Source organism: Onychostruthus taczanowskii, unplaced genomic scaffold (genome assembly GCF_017590055.1).
Source record: "Onychostruthus taczanowskii isolate IOZ18803 unplaced genomic scaffold, ASM1759005v1 scaffold90, whole genome shotgun sequence".
NCBI lineage: Eukaryota > Metazoa > Chordata > Aves > Passeriformes > Passeridae > Onychostruthus > Onychostruthus taczanowskii.
The window spans coordinates 2,322,173-2,342,648 of NW_024506994.1; the positions used below are offsets into that span (position 1 = coordinate 2,322,173).

At 50.7% G+C, this 20,476-nt stretch overlaps 1 protein-coding gene across 1 annotated transcript; it reads left to right on the forward strand.

Moving 5' to 3' along the window:
- The first annotated feature begins 4,727 nt into the window (after positions 1–4,727).
- On the forward strand, positions 4,728–18,621 carry PAQR8 (progestin and adipoQ receptor family member 8). The gene is made up of 2 exons (XM_041426203.1): positions 4,728–4,835; positions 14,401–18,621. The coding sequence occupies exon 2, from the start codon at positions 14,438–14,440 to the stop codon at positions 15,494–15,496; it is 1,059 nt and encodes a 352-aa protein (XP_041282137.1). The 5' UTR covers positions 4,728–4,835; positions 14,401–14,437; the 3' UTR covers positions 15,497–18,621.
- The last annotated feature ends 1,855 nt before the right edge of the window (positions 18,622–20,476 follow it).

Here is a 20,476-nt window from a genome sequence, read left to right on the forward strand (position 1 = left end):
AAACATGGAAAACTACTATCAGGTTGTATAAATGGAATTTCTTTACTGAAAGGCACAGACAGCTGCTGGTATCTCAGCAGGAGAGCACAGGAAAGTGGGTAAGGAGTTAAAGCTCTGACCTTCAGTGTGTTTGGATGGGCTCTAACCACCTTCTTTCTTCCCAGAGTAGGAACCCAGAGCATATGGATTTGTTTTTCCTCCCAGATGCCTCTAGCATGGCCCTAGCACAGTGATGGGAACGTAAAATCTTCTTGTGGTCCTGCTCCTGAGATGCACAGCTACTCCAGATCCTGTGGGGATTCATCCTGTTTTCCTGCTGTGCAGGAGGAAAATACAGCAATTAATAGAAAACCAAAACAAACCCACACAGGCCGTGCCTGCGGGCATAAGGAAAACTGAATTCCAAATGAAACCAGAGGAATGGCTGAATCAACAACAAAGCTTTGGAACTGGACAACCCAACCACGTTTACAGGGAAATCTGAAGGGTCCAGACACAGAGCTGAGGTTTGGTGTTGCTATTTTGGTCTCCTCATCTGCTCTCATGACTTCTGGCTGTTACTAAAGACAGTGACAGCTGGTTCCCCTTTTTTTTTTTTTTTTTTTTTTTTTTTTTTTTTCCTATTCTCTAATTTTCTCCACCCTCAAGGCTGGGAATCATCCATTTGTATGCAAAACATCTCTGCCTCTTCCTCAGGATCTCTGGGAGTTGCTTTCAGCCCTGGAGCAGGATCCATTGGTCACTTCAGCAAGTGATGTCCAGCTTTAGAATCACAGAATCACAGAACTGTGTGGGCTGGAAGGGACCTAAAAGAACATCCAGTTCCCTCTGCCATGAGCAGGGACACCTTCCACTATCCCAGGTTGCTCCAAGTCCCATCCACTGGCCCTGGACACTTCCAGAGTACATCACCCTTATTATAAAGAATTTATTACAGGTATCTAACTTAACCCTCCTCTTTTTCATCCATTCCCCCTTGTCCTGTCCCTCCAGGCCCTTGTCCCAAGTAATTTTTCAGCTCTCCTGGAGCCCCTTTAGGCTCTGGAAGGGGCTCTGAGGTCTTCTTGGTTCCTTCTCTTCTCCAGATGAACATCCCCAGCTCTCCCAGCCTAGCTCCAGAGCAGAGGGGCTCCAGCCCTTGGAGCATCTCCATGGCCTCCTCTGGTCTCTCTCCAGCAGCTCCATGTCCTTCTGCTGTTGGCCCCAGGGCTGGAGCAGCTCTGCAGGCGGGGTCTGACCTGAGAGGGGCAGAATCCCCCCTCCCCTGCTGCCCCAGAACTTGGGGGGTTTCAGGGATGGGTCATGCCCAGCTCTCACCCACCAGCACCCCCAAATTCTTCTCCCCAGGGCTGCTCTGGATCCATTCCCCGCCCTGATGGGAAGCTGGGAGGTTGCAGCACGCCGTGTAAGGCACATTAGCAACCCCCACCAGACTGTCACAATGGGCTGTCACTGCTGCGGGCAAACCACGAGGAGGCAGGAAAGTCCCGACCCCAAATTGCTACACAATCCTTGTGCAGCACGTGGGGAACAGCTGATGGTGCCAAAATTAACTGTATCAAGTGCTTCTTTCTGACTGCAGAGGCTGAACTTGGTAACCCAGGGCTTTTAATTTTTTTTTCTTGAATTATTAATTAAAGAAAGCCTTAGTGTTCTAATGTCTTAGTGTTCTAATTCTGCACCTGCAGAATTTTTATTTAAAACAAATGTATGGTGAGCATACATTCTTGCCCAGTGGGAAGGAGTTCCATATAGGCACAGACAGGGCAAAAAAAAAGAAAATTCTCCTTTACCCCACTACAATAACAACAAGTCATTATTCTTTATTACAGGCAAATACAGGGGAAAGGTAACTCCTACTTTCTGGATTACATTTAGTGCTTGGAATACCTCAGCTGTCTTTGGTGCAAAGCTGCTAGGTTGCTCCTCAGCAGCACAGTGTGGACATGGTGTGTGTGGATACTTCTTGATGGAGGGAGACCCTGATCCACAGAAGAAGATCCTTTTTTTGAGTAATAACTCTGAGCACCTAAAAATAACAAACATGGTGTGTGTGGATACTTCTGGATGGAGGGAGACCCTGATCCACAAAAGATCCTTTTTTTGAGTAATAACTCTGAGCACCTAAAAATAACAGAACAAGCTTTTGCAGGTCCCTTCCAACCCAAACCATTCTATGATTCACATTTGGGTGGGGAATTCAGGCATTCAGGACAGGTTTGAGGGCACAAAGTGTGTTTGAATACTATCAGATGACTGTAGAGGGTAGGGAGAGCTCAGCTTGGTACAACCCAGTCTTAACTGTAGGACTAATCTCCTGGGCAAACACAACCACACCTGGGTTTTGACTTGGAGGGAGCTGGGTGATTCATTTCAGGGTTTAAAATGTCAGTGGTAGGAAGTAACAGGGTAAGTTTGAGATGAACTACACAGCATGGCTTGGTACCACTCACCTGAGAGCCAGTGATCAAAGAGATCTCACTGTGCAGCACCCACCAGGCTTGGGGTGCAGAACAGGTTGTCAGCACCTCCCAGAAGAGCAGTTATCCCACACAGAGCTGCCCTCTGCCCTTCCCATGGCTGCCCTAGGACATTCCTTGAAGTTAAATGAGGTAAAAAACCTTTCACTGGGGTAAAATAGATGCAGGTGGCCTGGCAGCATTGCAGTGTCCATGTTGCAGCAGGGATGTCAACTCCCACCATCCCCATCTGCCTGGGTTGTGTTTTGTGTCCCACCTCCTATGCCCTCTACTGCCCATTGCCCCTGTGTCCTGTCCCTCCATCCCTTGTCCTAAGTCCCTCTCCAGCTCTCCTGGAGCCCCTTTAGGCTCTGGAAGGGGCTCTGAGCTCTCCCTGGAGCCTTCTCTTCTCCAGGTGAGCACCCCCAGCTCTCCCAGCCTGGCTCCAGAGCAGAGGGGCTCCAGCCCTTGGAGCATCTCTGTGGCCTCCTCTGGACTCTGTCCAACAGCTCCATGTCCTTCTGCTGTTGGGGGTCCCAGACCTGGAGGCAGCTCTGCAGGGGGGGGTCTCACCAGAAAGAAGCAGAGGGGCAGAATCCCCTCCCAGTTTCAGGAATGGAGGAGGAGGATGGTGCAGTATTATGGGTCTTTCAGGAGATGTCTTTGAGGGACAGAAAACAAGTGAAAGACGTCACTGGGGGGGTTGGTAGCTGCCAGTTGTATCTCTTTCACATCCCTGAGTGCAGTGACAGGGTAAAACTGAGGTTCCTTCCCACCTTCTTCACCCTGGATATTTTCCCTCCTCACAATGGGGGCACTGGCTCTCCCACATGCTGTGAGATTTGTCCTGGCATGTGCTGAACCTTCACCCAGGCTGCAGAGATCTTATCACAGCCACAAAGTCGCATTCCTGGGCTGCCTCTCTGTGGGTCCTCTGCCTGCAGAACAAGCAGTCCTTCTGTTTTCCTCATAAACTCATCAAAAAACAGCGGTTCTGACAGGCTGGAGCAGCAGAATCTGCATGAACCAGCTGAGGCAGAGCCTGGAGCAGGCAAACTCTGTAACTCATAAATTAACCTGCTCCTGGGGTCACGGTGACCCTACAGCTGAACCCACCACTGTGGTTTTGGCACAGCTCCATCCAGGATCCATCAGCCTCCCCCACACATTTCCCAGGCACAGCTCAGGAGCCCAGAGGCTGCCCCTGAAAGGCCATTTGGGTGCAAATGCCTGTTTTTTGGAACCCAAAGATTTTGGTGCTGGCAGCTGACTCGAGGCCATACTGCCTTTAGCCTGGAAATCTTGTAGATAATCATTTGCTCCTCCACACTTGCAGGTTCACAGCACTGAAATCAGGGGGTTCCCCCCACTCCATGGAAGTCATCTGGTCCAGCCCCTTTGTTCATTTAGGGCACATAGGGCAGGTTGCCCAGGTCCATGTCCAGATGGATTTTAAGTATCTCAAAGGATGGAGGTACCTTTTGCTGGACAACCTGTGGCAGTTCTTGGCCTCACAGTAAAAAAGTGTTTCCTGGTGTTTAGAGGAATCTCCTGTGCTTCAGTGGGTGCCCATAGCCCCTGTCCTCTGATTTTTACTTTAAAAATAAAGTAAAAATCACTTTGAGAGCGATCTCTGGGGCTGAACCAGCTGACCTCCAAAGGTCCCTTCCCATCCCCAACCACCTTGCAGTGACTTGTAAATCCTGTGAGGAGCAGCTGAGGGAGCTGGGGGGCTCAGTCTGGGGAAAAGGAGGCTCGGGGGGACCTTCAGGCTCTGCACAACTCCTGACAGGAGGGGAGAACCAGGGGAGGGTCGGGCTCTGCTCCCAGGGAACAGGGATAGGACAAGGGACAGAACCTCAAGCTGTGGCCAGAGGAGGTTCAGGTTGGACACGAGGCAGAACTTCTTCACGGAAAGGGTGGTCAGGCATTGTCAGGGGCTGCCCAGGAGGTGCTGGAGTCCCCATCCCTGGAGGTGTCCAAGGAACAACAGGACGTGGCACTCAGTGCCCTGCACTGGGGACCGGTCAGAGGTCGGACTCGATGACCTCGGAGATCTCATCCAACCTGAACGATTCTGTGAGTCTGTGACTTTACACCCCTCTCACGGATGTGTCACCGGCCTCTCCTCCGCACCTAGCCCTAGGGTGACGGGATCAGGGTGGCGCCGTGGGTACGAGCTTTGTACGGCCCGGGCCGGGCTGGGCCGGGCTGGGCTCGGCCCGCGGGGACACCCCGGGGCGGGGCGCGCATGCGCGGGGCGGCCGCGGGGGCTCCCGGAGGCGGCGGCGCCGGGACTCGGCGGCGGCAGCGGGACAGGGTAGAGCGGACACGGAGGGGACACCGAGGGGACACCGAGAGCGGGCACTGAGAGCGGTGAGTGCGGGACGGGAGAGCCGACACTGTGTGCAGGGGGTGAGTGCGGCCACTGAGTGCGGGAGGTGAGTGTGGACATGGAGTGCGGGAGACGGAGAGCAAGCACTGAGTGCGGGCACTGAGAGCTGACACTGCGGGCAATCCCCTCTCTGCGGTCCCCTCCTCTCCCCCCGGGACACCCGAGGGTCCCCAGCGAGTTCCCGGTGCGCTGCTGCATCCCCGCCGCGCCGGGAGCATCGTTCCCTGCGGGGGAAGCGGGATGCCGGGATGGGAGCGGGGGGTGCCCGGTGTGCGGTGCCTGGTGCTTGCAGACACCCCTGGGATGCGGGAGGATGCGGGATCTTTCCCTCTGTGCCGCGCACAATTGTGGTTCATCCAGCCGGGGTCGGTGCAGTGGTCAGGTGGGTGCTGGGGAAGAGTTTAAGGAGGGGAGGGTGCATGAAGACACGGATTTTGGCTTAAATTCACCCGTTACCGGTATCTCAAGGGCTTCCTGAAGGAGAGAGGTGGGCAGTGGTTTTCCTCCGTGTTTGTTTGAAATGGCTGTGGGCGGATTTTCCTTTAATGACTTAGACACCCGGGGAGCTCTGGAGGCCACGGGAAGGAGATGCATAGTTCAGCCGTGAGCTGGGAGAAGAACCAGCTCCCGGTGTTTGCCTTGGAGCTGCCGCCTGCTCCTTGCGCAGACACGAGCTGAGGCGCCTCTCCAAAGGGTCACCGAAGGTTTGTTCCCTGCTGATCTTCTCCAGGACACTTCGGGGTCATGTCCTATATCTCATCTAGATTTTTTTTTCCTGGATAAAAACATCACAATCATCTCTTTTTTTTTTTTTTTTTTTTAACCCCCCAGGGACAGGGAGGGAAATATTGTGGACAGTCTTAAAGCATTCTGTTTTTTTTTAACACAAATATATAGATATATATAAGTTCAGGTAAACATTTAACAGTTGTTTGTTTGTCGCCAAACAAATTTCTCCCTGGTATGAGCAGGGTTGGGTATGGGGCATCCCAGTAGCTGCGCCAAGGTGACACACAGGGGCACACAGGTTTTTACTGGGATCGAGAGGTGCACTTGTTCTGGGATTGTGGCTTCAGAGATGGGAAATTATTTAAATATCACTAGCTGGAGGATTTTTGGGTTGGATGAGGCTTGGAGCAACCTAATCTTGTGGAAGGTGCCCTGCCCATGTCAGAGGGGTTGGAATGAGATGAGATTTAATGTCCTTTCCAACCCAAAACATTTTGGGATTCTAGGATGGCTTGCTGCAGATTAGGACGAGGAGTGTAATGCTTCTCTGGCAACAGTCGTTGAAAAAGAGCAAAGTTACAGAAAGGTCATGAAAAAGGATGAATCCAGTGGGTCTGAAGTCTGGTTTTGCCCTCTGCCAGGGGAGGGAGAGGACAGGCAGCCATGAATTCTGAATTCTAGCAGCAGACTGTGCCTGCCTTGGGGTGCTGTGGTGATATGTGCCTCAAACAGTTCCTAGAAACCTACTCAGGGCTCGTCAGGCCAAACCACACAATTGCACATTCCCTCCCACGCCGTTGGGGAAGGTGTGGGTTAACAGCCCTGCACCCTGCAGGATTTTCTGTTTCCTGGACATTAATTGCATTTATTTGTTTATGCTGAAGCTGCAGCCGCAGCCTGTGGCTGAGCTGAGGGCTGTGTCCCTGTGGATGTAGGGAGGGATGGCAGGGAGGGGTGGCCATGCCAGGGAGGCTGGGGACAAGCGAGGTGCCACCTCCAGGTCACGTGCATGAGCTTGCAGCTACTTGCACATCTTGAGTCAGGCACCAGCTTAATTTTTTATCTGCCAGTTTACAGGGTAACCCTTGCTCATGGGGTCAGACCAGTGGCCCTTTAATTGTATAAACAATTAATCATTAGTAAATTTCAGAAAAATAAATATCCAGGGAAGCTGCTGGACACTACAGCTGTACGGATGCCATACCTTATAAGCTTCATCCTTCAAAGCATCATGGAATGGTTTGGGTTGGAAGGGACATTAAAGGTAGTTCAGTTCCAACTCCCTGCCATGGACAGGGACACCTTCTACTAGACCAGGTTGCTCCAAGGCCCATCCAGCCTGGCCTCGGACACTTCCAGGTAGTAAGGGGAAGCTTGCTCCCATCTCCTTCCCACCCTCCAAGCCCCACCAAATCCTTGGGATTGGGTAGGGTTCTAAGCAAGTGAATGCAGCACAGCCTGCATGCCTTTTGTGGAGGGAATCTGCCATCTGGCTCTTTCTTGGAGCTTTGCAGCCTCTGGGAAGGGCATCACTTCTGTCACTGCAAACCTAGAACCTGGCTGGGAGAGGCCATGGGGTTAAATGGGATGAGGTCCAGGACAGGGACAAAGACTTTTAGTGCAGGGGAGAGGAGAGCTCACAGTTCCACGGGGTTGGCACAGGGCTGCAGTCTCTCCCTGGCAGTGCCTCCTCTCTGCCCGCAGCAGCCGCAGGACTCTGCATGATTTATATACATTTTTTTTGAGTGACCAAAGCTCTAAAATGCGCAGCCTTAAAAAAAATGTTTTTGTGCGAGAGGCTTTTGTGGATGACAGCAAAACTGAGCAGCCTCAGCCCAAAGGTTTTTTGGGGATGATTTGAACCCACAAACAGCACATGGCCAGTTTGGTTTGGTTGCTCTGCCTGCAGGCAGATGATTCCAGGGTTGTCCCATCAGCAGATGGATCTGAGCAGGGAGGGATTGGCTGGCTTGTCGAGGTTTCCCTGTGTTAGCAGGAGTTCCCAGTTCTACATCTGCACTGAAGGAAGATTAGTGCTAAAGGAAGTTCAGGAGGTGAAAGTGGGATGCTGCTGTGACAAATCCAGGCTCCTTTTTCAGTCAGTGCAGGGGGAAAACCCCCAGGCACTTTGCTGACACAGTTCCAGTTTCTGGAAAGGGTTAGTTCCAGCCCATCAGTGATCCCTGCATGGCTGAATACAGCAGGTAGGGACTGGTGAGGGTGGCAGGACCAAAACCATGCCTAGGGATGTGCTGACACTTCAGCAACCTGATGGTTATAGTTTGGGACTATGTCCCAGTCTGGTTTGATTCCTGGTGTACTCATCCAGGGATTTCACAGCCACCTGAAATCCAGCCCCAAAGCATTGGGTGCTGTGTTGGTTTTGTGTGGGAAAAGAAAGTGGTGAGGGGATCAGGAAAGCACAAACAGCAAAGGATTAGTGAGATCAGGAAGAAAAGCTGCAGAATATTACCTCGCCCTTGAGCAAATTTTGATACAGAGGGAGTGGATTTGCCAGAGGAGGGAACTCTCAATCAGGATCTGTAAGCAGAATTAATGAATTCTGCAGGTGGTTTTCTTTTTTTTTTTTTCAGGAATTATTGGCTGTGTTATCAGCAGCATCACCAAGCTCTAACCCGGGTTAGGCATGAGGAAACTGCAGTTGTGCTATCACAGCAAACCAGAACTGTGCCGTTCCCTAACATGGTTTGGGAGATAGCACAGTCCAGGAGTTGTTCCTGGCTGACAATTTGTGTGTGCCCCCCCCATTTGAGGGGTGCAGCAGCACAGGAATGGCCAAACCAGCCCAGCTGATCTCTGAGAACCTGATGTTGTGAAAATCAAGCCCCCCCCCTTGGCACATGATGCTTGGATTCTCACAACAATGCCACCAGCCTCATCCAACATTTGGTTTCTTAACTTTGGAGTTCCATTCCCCTGCTTTGCTCCCCCAAACGCCACAGGGCTCCAGGGGGGTGCCCCCCCCCATGTTGGAATGCATTTGCCAGCAGCTTTGTTTTTGCTCTGTGCCCTCCAAGCCCAGTGTTCCCTGTGCTGGCTCCACTGCTCTCATCCCCTGGCCCCATCCCAAAGCCCAGGCAATGCTGAGCCCATGTCAAGAGGCACTTGCTGCCCAGCACGGCTGAGCTGGCTGCTGGCCCAGCTTGCTGCCAGGCCAGGAATTGCAGGGGAGCTGACACTGCCGTGGCTTCCGTGGGGGATCCTGCCACCTCCCACTGGCTTTCATGGCTCGTCTCCCGGCATCACGGGACGTTCGTTTCCTGAGGGATACAAGCTTGGACAAACCCTGCTTGGGCTGCATGCTGTGTGTGTGTGTGTCTGTGTGTGTGTGTGTGTGTAGAGAAGGGGAGCATTTGAGCCATCTTCTTTTATTTGAAATTTACCACGAGGTTATTTTGACCTTTTTTTCTGAAGAGATCAGGTTGTTTTAAGTCGTGCCCTTCAGTAAATCCCGTGGCACCATCTTTTACCTTCCAGAGCATCCTCGCCTGTACAAGTCCCTGTTGGAGGAGAAACGAATTGGGCTGATGTAGATCTAACAGGACCTTGATGGAAATAAAATCTTCTGTGCAATGCACTCTTAAGTAGTCCCAGCACTGCCCAGTGCATTAGGAGCATGATATCTCGTTTCCATCAGGCAGATAAGGACTGATATCCCCATTTCCTAGATGGGGAAGTGTAAGTCCAGTTTGCAGAAGCTCCAAGAACCTGGCCCCTCTCTGGTTGTGGGGATTTCCACTTGTTTGATGCTGGAGTGTAGATAAATCCTTCACACCCTGCTGCCTGCCCTGGTCCCTGGCACAAACCATCAAATCATGGAATCACAGAGTGGTTTAGGTTGGGAGGGACATTAAGTCTTACCCAGAGCAACCCCGCTGTCATGGGCAAGGACACCTTCCACTATCTCAGCTTGCTCCAAGACCTGTCCAGCCTGGCCTTGGACACTTCCAGAGGTCCAGCCAGAACTTCTCTGAGGAACCTGTGCTGGTTGTAAATCCCATGTAAATCCCAGTAACTCCCCACAGAAGGGATCTGAGCTCTGGGTGTTCCTGCTGCAGTTTGTAGCAATGCTGGCACCTAAATCTGTGGCAGAAGGCAGCAGGTAATACCAAGACTGCACTGGAACTGCTTCTTGAGCCAGTACATAGTCTGTTATTTTCTCAGCTCTGGAGAGGCTTTTCCAAAACACGGGGCAAGAATAGGATGGAGGAGCTGGCACTGTGCTCCCAGGATGGTCTTTCAAAGTTTTCTCCAGCTCTTCAGAATGTTTTAATTACAGGAGGAGATGTTTGTGCTCAGGGAGAACCAGCCTTCAGACAACAGAGTTTGGGATGGGGCTTATCCAGTGCATCTGAGCTGGGTGCAGCCCTGGTGCAGCCTCTCCCAGAGCTGAACTGCTCCCTGCCATCCTGGTGCACTGGGAGCTGTGACACCAAAGTTAACCCTATGTAGGAATGGGTCACAATAAAACCCCAAAAGCTTCAAAATGACCTGGAGTTCCCCCTGGGACTTTTGCTCAACTGCCAGAAGAGAGGAATTCAGGCATTAATCACCTGCAGCTCTCCAAACCAGTCTGTTGGCCACTGCTGTTATTTTCATGCTGTCCACAGCCACTACTTCTTTTTTTTTTTTTTCCTGTTTTAAATGCCATGCATTTATTAAAGACTTCCCCAATGCTGAGTACCCCCGGTCCTCCCTGCTTTATTTACCAGGAATTACTGCCTTTTTGGAAGCCTGTGTAAACCTCTGATGCCTGAATACCAGCCTGCAAGCAAATCTATCACATTGGTCCAGCCTCAATCCCAGACAGTGAACTTGGGGGCCAGACTGGTGGGAAAATCAACCGTACTCTGTAGGAAATTTTCTCATTCAAACCCTTCCATCAGACTGTGACCAAAAAGCAAAAGAGCTGGGAAAAAGCTCGGGTTTCCAATTACCCTCTTCAAAAGGGAGAGAAAAATTGGAACTGGATCGTTCTCCTCCTGTGCCGGGAGTTTTCATTGTGGATGTCATGATCCAGCCTGGCCATCATCCACGCCCTCCTTCTCGCCTTGCAGCTCCCTCCCTGAACAAATGATACTTGGTTGCTGTTAATTGGGAGCAGCCAAAATAACTGAATCCCCCGGAGATGGGAGTGAGGACGGAATCTCAACGAGACACCCTGCCGATGAATGTGGCTTTCAGCTGCTCCTACGCCCCCGTGAAGGGAAAAGAATAGGGGCTCTGTGAAAGTGAAACAGCCAGTGCTGACCTTGGGTTTCTGGGTTGGTGTTTTTTGTTGTTGGTTTTTTTTTTCTCTCTTTCTCTCTCTTTTCTAACGTTAATTGCTCGTCACTTTGTCCCATCACATGATCGCTGGAAGCTGCCAACTTGTTCTCACTCATATCACAAGGTTTGAAATGAGCAGGGTACCAGGTTCCTGATTTAGTGTTTTTCAGCCCAGTATCAGATGTGTTTCTTGTGATTTCGGACTATTATTTTGAAAATCTCTGTACCTCACAGCCTGTTTAAAACTGGCATTTTCCAGCTCTGAAAGCCTGCCTGGAATAATCTGTACTGTCAGGGAGATGTGCAGTGCCCAGGCTCTCTGAGGTGATGCTTGCTGCAGGCACTGAGCTCTGGGGATGAGAGACCTTGGCAAAATCCTGGCATGAGTACGAGCGGTGCAAGCCGGAGCCAGGCTGTGCCTGGGACAGAAGCTGCCTGTCTCTCTCACACCCTTGTCAACATGCAAAGCAGGCAGGCCACGGACTGCATTCCCATGCATTCCTATTCCCAGACTCAACTGCCACCCTCCCATGTGTTGCCTTTACTCTTTTATGTGCAGTTTTTAGCAGGTTTCTCCACAATCAGCACCTGCTCTGCTCTCTGCAGGTCTGTGCCCTCTTGGAGATTTTCAGTTCCTGTTCTGCTGGGGTTCACTCTGTCAGTACTCTGTGCTTTCCAAGATGTAATGAACTTCAGCATTGTCCTTTCTTCTTTTTCTGCCTCACCATCGTGATCATTGAATCATAGAATCCCAGAATGGTCTGGGTTGGAAAGATCATTTTGTTCCGATTCCTCTGCCATGGGCAGGAAAAAATTCTTCCCTGTGAGGGTGGTGAGGCCCTCCTCTGCCATGGGCAGAAAAAAATTCTTCCCTGTGAGGGTGGTGAGGCCATGGCACAGGTTGCCCAGAGAAGCTGTGGTTGCTCCATCCCTGGAAGTGTCCAAGGTTAGATGGGGCTTGGAGCAGCCTGGGATAGTGAAAGGTGTCCCTGCCCATGGCACGGGGTTGGAATGAGGTGATCTTCAAGATCCCTTCCATCCCGAAGCACTCCACAATTCCATGATTTATGAATGAGCTCCACTAGCACAAGAAGCCAGAATAAACTGTTGCTGTGCTTTGGAACAGGGCAAAGAGTGTTGCTTCCTGTTCACACCTTGCCCTCATAGGACTGCCCCAAAGCCAAAATTTGCCTTGCCTCCCTAGATTTTGGCATGTAATTCCACAGGGATACACAGCCTGCTGGATGAACTGCATGTCCCATCATGGATTAGGACCCTGCAGACCCTTAGGAGAGAAACAAAGTCTTTGTGAATGTGCACAACATTAACTGCCCAGCAAGTGTGCTCTTTTCAGCATTACACATCTGTGAAACTAAAACAGGGACCATTTTGCCTTCTGTGGCTAAGGCAGCTCCATCAAACACAGCAGACAAAGTCCCCTGCAGCAGAGAAAAAAAAACCTCCAGCCTTGAGAGATGCTAAGAGAGAAAGCCTAGGCAGTGTAGGGCAGAAGGAATTTTCTGGAAAATGAAACTTAATTATGACAGCTCCCCTCTGCCAGAATACAGAAGCAACATGAAAATATTTTGTTTCTTATCAGATGCTTTGGGTTTCTACAGGAAGTGAGACTTGTTGTCTGGTTGAGAATCTGTTCTGACTTTGCTCTTTGTGCTGTCTCACCTTACGACTGCCAGGTCCCACCTCCTTGCTTTCAGAAACTCTCTCATGGTGTTTAACACTGTTCTGTTCTCTCTGTCACAGCCTAGCAGGGGTCTCCCATCATGCTATCACAGACTGGTTTGGGTTGGAAGGGATCTTAAAGCTCCTCTAGTTCCAGCTTCCTGCCATGGGCAGGGACACCTTCACTAGACCAGGTACCCACACAAACTACTGGTGTCTCACCTCTGGACACAGCTAGTAGGAGAAAAATTGGCTGTTTTCCATACCCAGGCAAAATACTTATTTATGTTCCTTTTTTTTTTTTTTTTTTTTTTTTTTTTTTCCTTCCTCCATCCACTGCATCTCCAGTTGTGTGCATATAAGCTTAGGAGACTGATTCTGCTCCTGCAAACCTATGTGTGTTGGTTTCACAGGAGTAACCACAGCCCTGCAAAGTCTAGTGGGGCCCCATCAGCACCAATTTCAGTTTAACATGGGCAGTTTTGATGAATTCTCCTATATTTTGTATGATACAAACACCAGCGGAGAAGAGTGGTATCTAGGTTATTGGGAAACAGTGGGTATTGGGAATTAATTTAATGCCAAGAGTTGTTCTCTACACATTAGGATCCTGCTGTGCCCTGAATCTGAATCTTGCCAGCCAGAGCTTAGCAAGTCTGGAGGTTACCAAGGAACAGGGCAGGCAGAGGAGTGTCCAGCACTGGGTTTGGCTGCTCTGAGCATCCAGGGACTTCTCTGGCAGTCCCTCAGCATTGGCTCTATGGATGCTCCCGAAGCTCTGATGCTGTACCCAAACTGCAGCCAGCTTGGATGTGAAGCCTCTCATTTCTTCAGTCCCTCTCAGTCCTGATGCTTCTTACTTGTGGAGGAATGAGGGCTGCAGCTTTGGGATTGTGGATTTCTCCACTTCTCCCTCTGCCATACTCACTACAGTAATCCATGGGCAAGCTGTGTGACAGGGAAGGTTGAGTTTCTTTGCAACCTCCATGATTTGGTTGGGACCCTCTTAACTCATGTGCGGACAGACTGTTTATCCCTTAGATGTGTAATTTACATCCCAGTTTTGTCCCTGAGCATTTTGTTCTGGGGTAAGGGGTGAAAAATCACCTTCATAAATCATCAAATGCTTTCTTGCCAAGTAACTGCTTCCTGCAGCCCCTTGTTGGCAGCTTGTGGTTCCTGAACACGCTCCAAGCTGAGTGCCTGAGGAAGTGGGGAGGAAGGGCAGGATTGTGACATTGCTGTGCCAATCTGATGCAGGCAGACCTGCAGGGACAGGGCTCTGCCATCCCCCTCTGAATTTAGGTCAGGGAACAGATATCCCTGGGAATCTGGTACTCCCTCAGATCCTTCTTTAACTCCCCAGGAGACCTGGTACCCCTAAACTTGCCAATGTTCATGGAATCATGGAATGGTTTGGGTTAGAAGGGACCTGAAAGACCATCTTGACCCAACACCCTCTGCTATGGGCAGGGACCCCTTCCACTATCCCAGGTTGCTCCAAGCCCCATCCAACTTGGCCTTGGACACTTCCAGGGATTCAGGGGCAGCCCCAGCTTCTCTGGGCACCGTGTGCCAGGGCCTTCCCACCCTCATAGCCAAGAATTCCTCCCCAATATCCCATCTATCCCGGCCCTCTGGAAGTGGGAAGGCATTGCCCTTTGTCCTGTCCTTCCAGGCCCTTGTCCCAAGTCCTTCTCCAGCTCTCCTGGAGCCCCTTTAGGCACTGGAAGGTGCTCTAAGGGCCAGCATCTGCATGGTGCCATGGTTAATCCCACTGGGAATGGCAGCATGCTCTTCTCCCCACTGCACCACCATTAACATTTCCTCTTTCTCCCATCCCCACAGGGCAGGAAGACGACATTCCCTGGTGCAGGGCTGAAGGATGACAGCCATCCTGGAGCGGCTCAGCACGCTGTCCCTCAGCGGGCAGCACCTCAGCCGGCTGCCCCGGCTGCTGGAGGACGGCCTCCCCAAGATGCCCTGCACGGTGAAGGAGTGCGAGGTGCCGCAGCTCTTCCGCGAGCCCTACATCCACAGCGGGTACCGCCCCACCGGCCAGGACTGGCGCTACTACTTCCTCAGCCTCTTCCAGAAGCACAACGAGGTGGTCAACGTGTGGACTCATCTCCTGGCAGCGCTGGCTGTGCTTCTGAGGTTCAAGACGTTTGTGGAGGCCGAGCAGTTGCCTGTGGACGCGTGGTCCTTGCCATTGCTCATCTTTGTCCTCTCCTCTGTCACCTACCTGACCTGCAGCCTCTTGGCCCACCTGCTGCAGTCCAAGTCGGAGCTGTACCACTACACCTTCTACTTTGTGGACTATGTTGGAGTCAGCATCTACCAGTATGGCAGTGCCCTGGCTCATTTCTACTACAGCTCTGACCAAGCCTGGTACGACAAGTTCTGGCTCTTCTTCCTGCCAGCAGCAGCTTTCTGCGGCTGGTTGTCCTGTGCCGGCTGCTGCTACGCCAAATACCGGTACCGACGGCCTTACCCCATCATGAGGAAGATGTGCCAGGTGATCCCAGCAGGGCTGGCTTTCATCCTGGATATCAGTCCCGTTGCTCACCGGGTGGTTGTGTGTCACCTGGGGGGCTGTGAGGAGGATGCTGCTTGGTACCACACGTACCAGATACTGTTTTTCCTTATCAGTGCTTATTTCTTTTCCTGCCCTGTCCCTGAGAAATACTTTCCCGGCTCCTGCGATATTGTTGGCCATGCCCACCAGATCTTCCACACCTTCCTGGCCATCTGCACCCTGTCACAGCTGGAGGCCATTCTTTTGGATTACAAGAACAGGCAGGAGATTTTCCTGAAGAGACACGGGCCTTTCACCGTTTATCTCTCCTGCATCTCTTTTTTTGGCTTGGTGGCCTGTAGTGCCATCACAGCTTACATCCTGCGATGCAGGATCAAGGCCTGCCTGGCTAAAAAGGACTCCTGAGAGTCACGGACGTGACAGGCATGACATCACCAGAGAAAATCAAGAAAAAGGGCATAACATACTAGAGACATGACTGTCTTACTTGCCTAACACGCCGTGACTAACCAGGACCCTGGATTCAGATGGAGGGCTGGACACTTCATGCTGGATGCATTTTCACAGCAGGGATTGCCTTTTGCCATCCAGGGGGGAACATGGAGTGTTTTAAGCCAGAACAAGTCACTGAACCAAGGATGCTGAAATAGGCAGAGGTTCCTTGTTCATGCTGGTGGAGCTGTGGGTGAGACCTTGCTGAAGGTCAGGGAGGGCAGCCTGGAGGCTGTGGGACTGTAGAAGGGCGTGCCAGGGCTCACAACACCATGAGGACCACAGCTGGAAGTGATGACCTCTCTGGGTTTGGCCATATCTGTGTGAGAACTGTTCCTATCAAAGGCAGTAGGAAGGTTTCGGGAAGTCTGTGTTTCTAGGGTTCAGGTGTGAGGGCACATGTGGCACCATGGCTGCTAGAATCCTTTTCCTGTTACAGCCAGGTTCTCTCTGCGCTCCCCTTGTCAAGGGTGTCAATGCCAGGTTGCTTAGGTGGCTTTGGGAAAACATCTTTGGAGGTCCTGGCTTGACCTGGAGTCCTCTGGATGAACTGGGTCTGTGTCATCTGTCTAGGGAGTCTGACCAACCTCTAGCAATGCCCATGAAATGTGAAATAATTTGGATGGGATCTGTTTGATACAGGAAAGGCTCTGCTCCTCCAACAGCACTACTGTGGTCACGGCCAAAAGGGTGCGAAGGTGAAGGAGTCTTTATTCCCCCCTTAATGGTGCTTTGTGTCCTTGGTGAGCATTGTGGGAAAGCTGACCTTGGAGCTGCAGGCTTGCTGTTCTATGACTAGTGGGGCTGTGACTCTGGCATGTTTTTATCAGTATTAGATGGAGGTGGAACAGCAAAAGGCAGGAGCAGGGTGACAACATTAGGGTCCTGCACAACCTCAGGATGGGTTTGTCCTTGGGACATTGTGATTCCTGTGTGGAGTGGCAAATACAGTGGTCAGGATCACTTAATGTCCATGGGTCACTCCTATCCAAGGTAACAACGGCTGGATTACTGTGTCCCCCACTAGAAAAATCTATTCTGTGCTTGCCTTGGGGGAATATTGAACATGGAGCCGCCAAGAAGGATTAAATCCTTGCAAAAACCAAGGAATCCATGGGACCTATCCCAGCCATGGATTTGCCTCATTGAGCCCAAGGGCAGGCAAATGAATTGTGATTGCTGGTTCTGAGCAGGCAGAGTGTAGGGTTGGGGTATGGTTGGTGAGGACAAGCACTGATTTCTGCACTTATCTGTTTTTCAGCTCTTGAGGTGTGTGTGTTCATGTTCCATGTGTGTGCAGGGGATTTGTTATCCAGAAAGGCTTTGCCTTGGGATTTTACATGTGCAGAGCCTCCTAGCTGGGTTAAGATTAACTTGAAGGAAACAGTGCTGTCTGTCTGGAGGAGCAAGGTGGGCTGGACAACAGATTTATTAATCGGTGGTGGAAAACAGACCTGTAGATTGGTACTTCACTGGTCCTGTGTTTAGTAGGTAAGTTTGGGACTCATGGCCCTATAGAAAATTAAATACAAAGGGAAAGGGAAGTAAGTTTGGAGTATAGGAGAAGAAGTCATAGGAAAGCCTTCAGGAGGTCATCAACTCCACTCTTTCTCATCAGTCCTGGCCTCAACTTAGAAATTGATTACTTGATTTCGTAGGGTGTTTTTGATGGTACAGATGGTACAGCCATGCTGACCTAGCAGAAAATCTGCCTCAGGGGAGATGCCAAGCAGGGGTGGTCCCACTTGCACCTCGTTAAACCTCTTCCCAGGCACAGAAGTTCATCTCACCACGGAGTGAGCCAGTGCCAGGAGAGGGACCTTTGGGAAACCAATCCTACTGAAAAAATGTCAGTAATTTTCGGCTGGTTTTAAATCTGAGCCAACTCACTTGGACAATGCAGCTGCTGGCAGGGAAGGGCTGGAGTGGAGGCCAGCAGCAGTTCCTCCTTGCATGGCAGCTGGCTGCTCAGCTCACTCAACTGCACTGATGGACTGCTCCCTCCATGGCCTCTGGCTTTGTTTGTGGGTCTCCTCCCTCAATCTGAGAAAAGACTTCCAGTGCAAGCAGCTTTTTCTCACAGCCTAATTTGCCTTGGTTTTGTCATGGGTAAGGCAGAACAAGGGTGTGGAACTGGCTGGATGGTATCAGTGGGTTCCTGTGCAGAAACTGAGGTAAATCGGGCTGGTCCAGAGCTCATTTCTGAGTTAAAATGAAGAAGGATTGGGTATGGCTGGTAATAGCAAACCTGCTCTGCTGCTACCTGGAGTTATACTGGTACCAAAGGCAGGGATCACCCAGGTGTCCCCTTCTCTGATGGTTTGAAAACAGATGACATGCCCTGCCCTTGTTGAAGCAGGGTGAGTACGGTAATTCCATCTCTTTCAGGAACAGGGAGAGGAGCCCACATGGCTCTTCCAAGGTACTTTTGATCATATCTTCTTCTCCCTGGCTGAGCAGAAGTGGACAGTGGAGCAGTGGTGTAACAGTGGAGGTGTTTTTGCACACTCCCACGTTTCCCCTCAGGTGAAGCTGTGCCCATCTCCACATGGCCCTGCACTCCCACCTGGAGCTGACCTCTGGTTACGATGATGGGTGGAGTGAGCTGGGATCTACAACACAGTTCTGTGCTGCTGTGAGGATGCACCCTTGTGTCACAAGGGGCTCACCAACACTGGAGCTTCCTTCTTCCCTGTCTCCATCCTCCTCTTCCTCCAACCAGCTTCTTTATTTCCTTCATCCTTGTGCCTTATGCACCTGGCTGCCTTCCTCGGCAGACTCCACATGCTGCAGTCTCAGCTGGGAAGTGGCTGTGGAAGCTTTGCCAGTGATCCAGAGCACACCAGGGCTGGATCTGGAAAAAGCCAAAGTGCTGCTGTGATAAATGCTCAGCTTGTCTGAGCCCCCCAGGACCTTCTCCTTGGGCTCACTGCTTGGAGCAGGTCTCCTCCATTCTGGTGTTCCTAAGGAGGTTCTAAGGAGAAGAACATACCAGTGGCCAGGCTTGGTAAAGAGCTGACCACCAAAGGGTGAGCACACCTGAGATTCCTCATGGATCCCTGAGGTCACAGTCCTCTCCCTCAGGAATCTCTAGTCCTGAGGTAGTGTTCCTTCAGATCTTGCAAGCCAGGACAGCTTCTGAGAATTAGATCCCTCAGGGATCCCTGAGGTCACAGTCCTTCAGATCTTGCAAGCCAGGACAGCTTCTGAGAATTCATCCCAATGTGCCTTGTGCTATTTCTTTTGGGGATTAATCCTGAAGGAACCTGAGGATCAAGAGCAGCCTCTTTGCTGTCTGCTCCATGGTCCATGGTTGCTCTTAACAGTTAATTCCTACTGATAGGATTTGCTTCTTGTACAGAGCAGGAGGGGAGGATGGAGACAGGTGCCTTCAATTTGTATTTATGCCTAATTTGTGTAACAAGGCAAGGACAGGTTCCTCATGTGCCTTGCAATTTACATATTTTACTGACAAGATTATTTTTAAGCACTGTTCACTACTAAACAGAAGTACAAAAGAGTTTGTATTTTTTTCCTTTGGGAAACAGGGAAGGATATGTGTTCCTTATTAACCATCCCCTTCCCAGCTCCCACCTGCTGACTTTGTATTGTTGAAAACATTGACAATATTTTAAGCTTTGTACTGTACTGATCTTTATTTAAAAACTTTAGTGGAAAAAAAAATCTGTGAAAGCAAAACAACTGGTGTGGTGTGAAATTCCCAAATGCACAACTGCACAACTACAGAAGGTTATGAGTCATTAGAAAGAAATAGGGATAATAATTATAGAGAGGATATATTAGATAATAATTGTAATAATGAACAATAAGGTGTGGTTTTATCTGTGCATCTCGAAGCACTTCCAAGGTTTCACGATACCTTTTGGATTTCATTCCCTTTCCACAAGGGAATGCAGAACAACTGCCCTGATACTGATTAGAGAAATTTTACTTCATCATCCACAATCACAGAAGGGTTGAGTTTGGAAAAGATATCTGAGGGCCACATGGTCTAACCCTCAGCTCAAGCAGGGCCACTGAGAGCTGGTTGCCCAGGTCCATGTTCAGATGGATTTTTAATACCTTCAAGGATGGCAACTCCATCACCTCTCTGGGTAGCCTGTGCCAGTGCTCAGCCACCCTCACAGTAAAAAAGGGTTTCCTGATGTTCAGAGGAACCTCCTGCGTTCCAGTGCGTGCCTGTGCCCTCTGGTCCTGGCCCCCAAGCACAGAGCCTTGCCCTGTCCACTTTGCACCCTCCCTTCAGGGATTTACACACACCCATAAAATCCTTTAAATATTGTCTGAGCTGATCCTCTTCCACCAAGGTACATGTTCCTTGCTCCAGCCCTTCCCCTGCTGTCAGGGACCAGGGGTTCCTGAAGGCTGATTTCGCTGGTAAAGACTGAGGTAAAGAAGGCTTTTCCATGTTGTCTGTAGCCACCTCCCATATCTTACTGAGCAATGGGCCCACAACATTTTCCCTACTCTCCGTTTTGTCACCCTATAGAAACCCTTCTGGTTGTCTTTTGACATTCCTGAACAATTCCAGTTGGACTTTGCCTTTCCTCATCCCCACACACTCAGATGATCTCTGTATTCCTTTCTATCCGTGTCCTTGCTTTCACCTTCTCTCTGCTGCTTCTGTGTTTGAATTTTTCCAGGAGCTCCTTGTTTATCCATGCAGGCCTGCTGGCATTTTTTCCCAGCTCCTGCTCATTAGAATAGACTGTTCTTGAGCTTGGAGAGGACTCCTCCCAGGCCTGCTTATCCCAGGGGATTCTGCCAAGAGGATAGAGGCCTTTGAAGAGGCCAAAGCCTGAAGGCTCATGGTTGATGTTTGCCCTCCTCCCTTCCTTCAGGATCCTGAACTCCACCAGCCAGCTCTGCTTT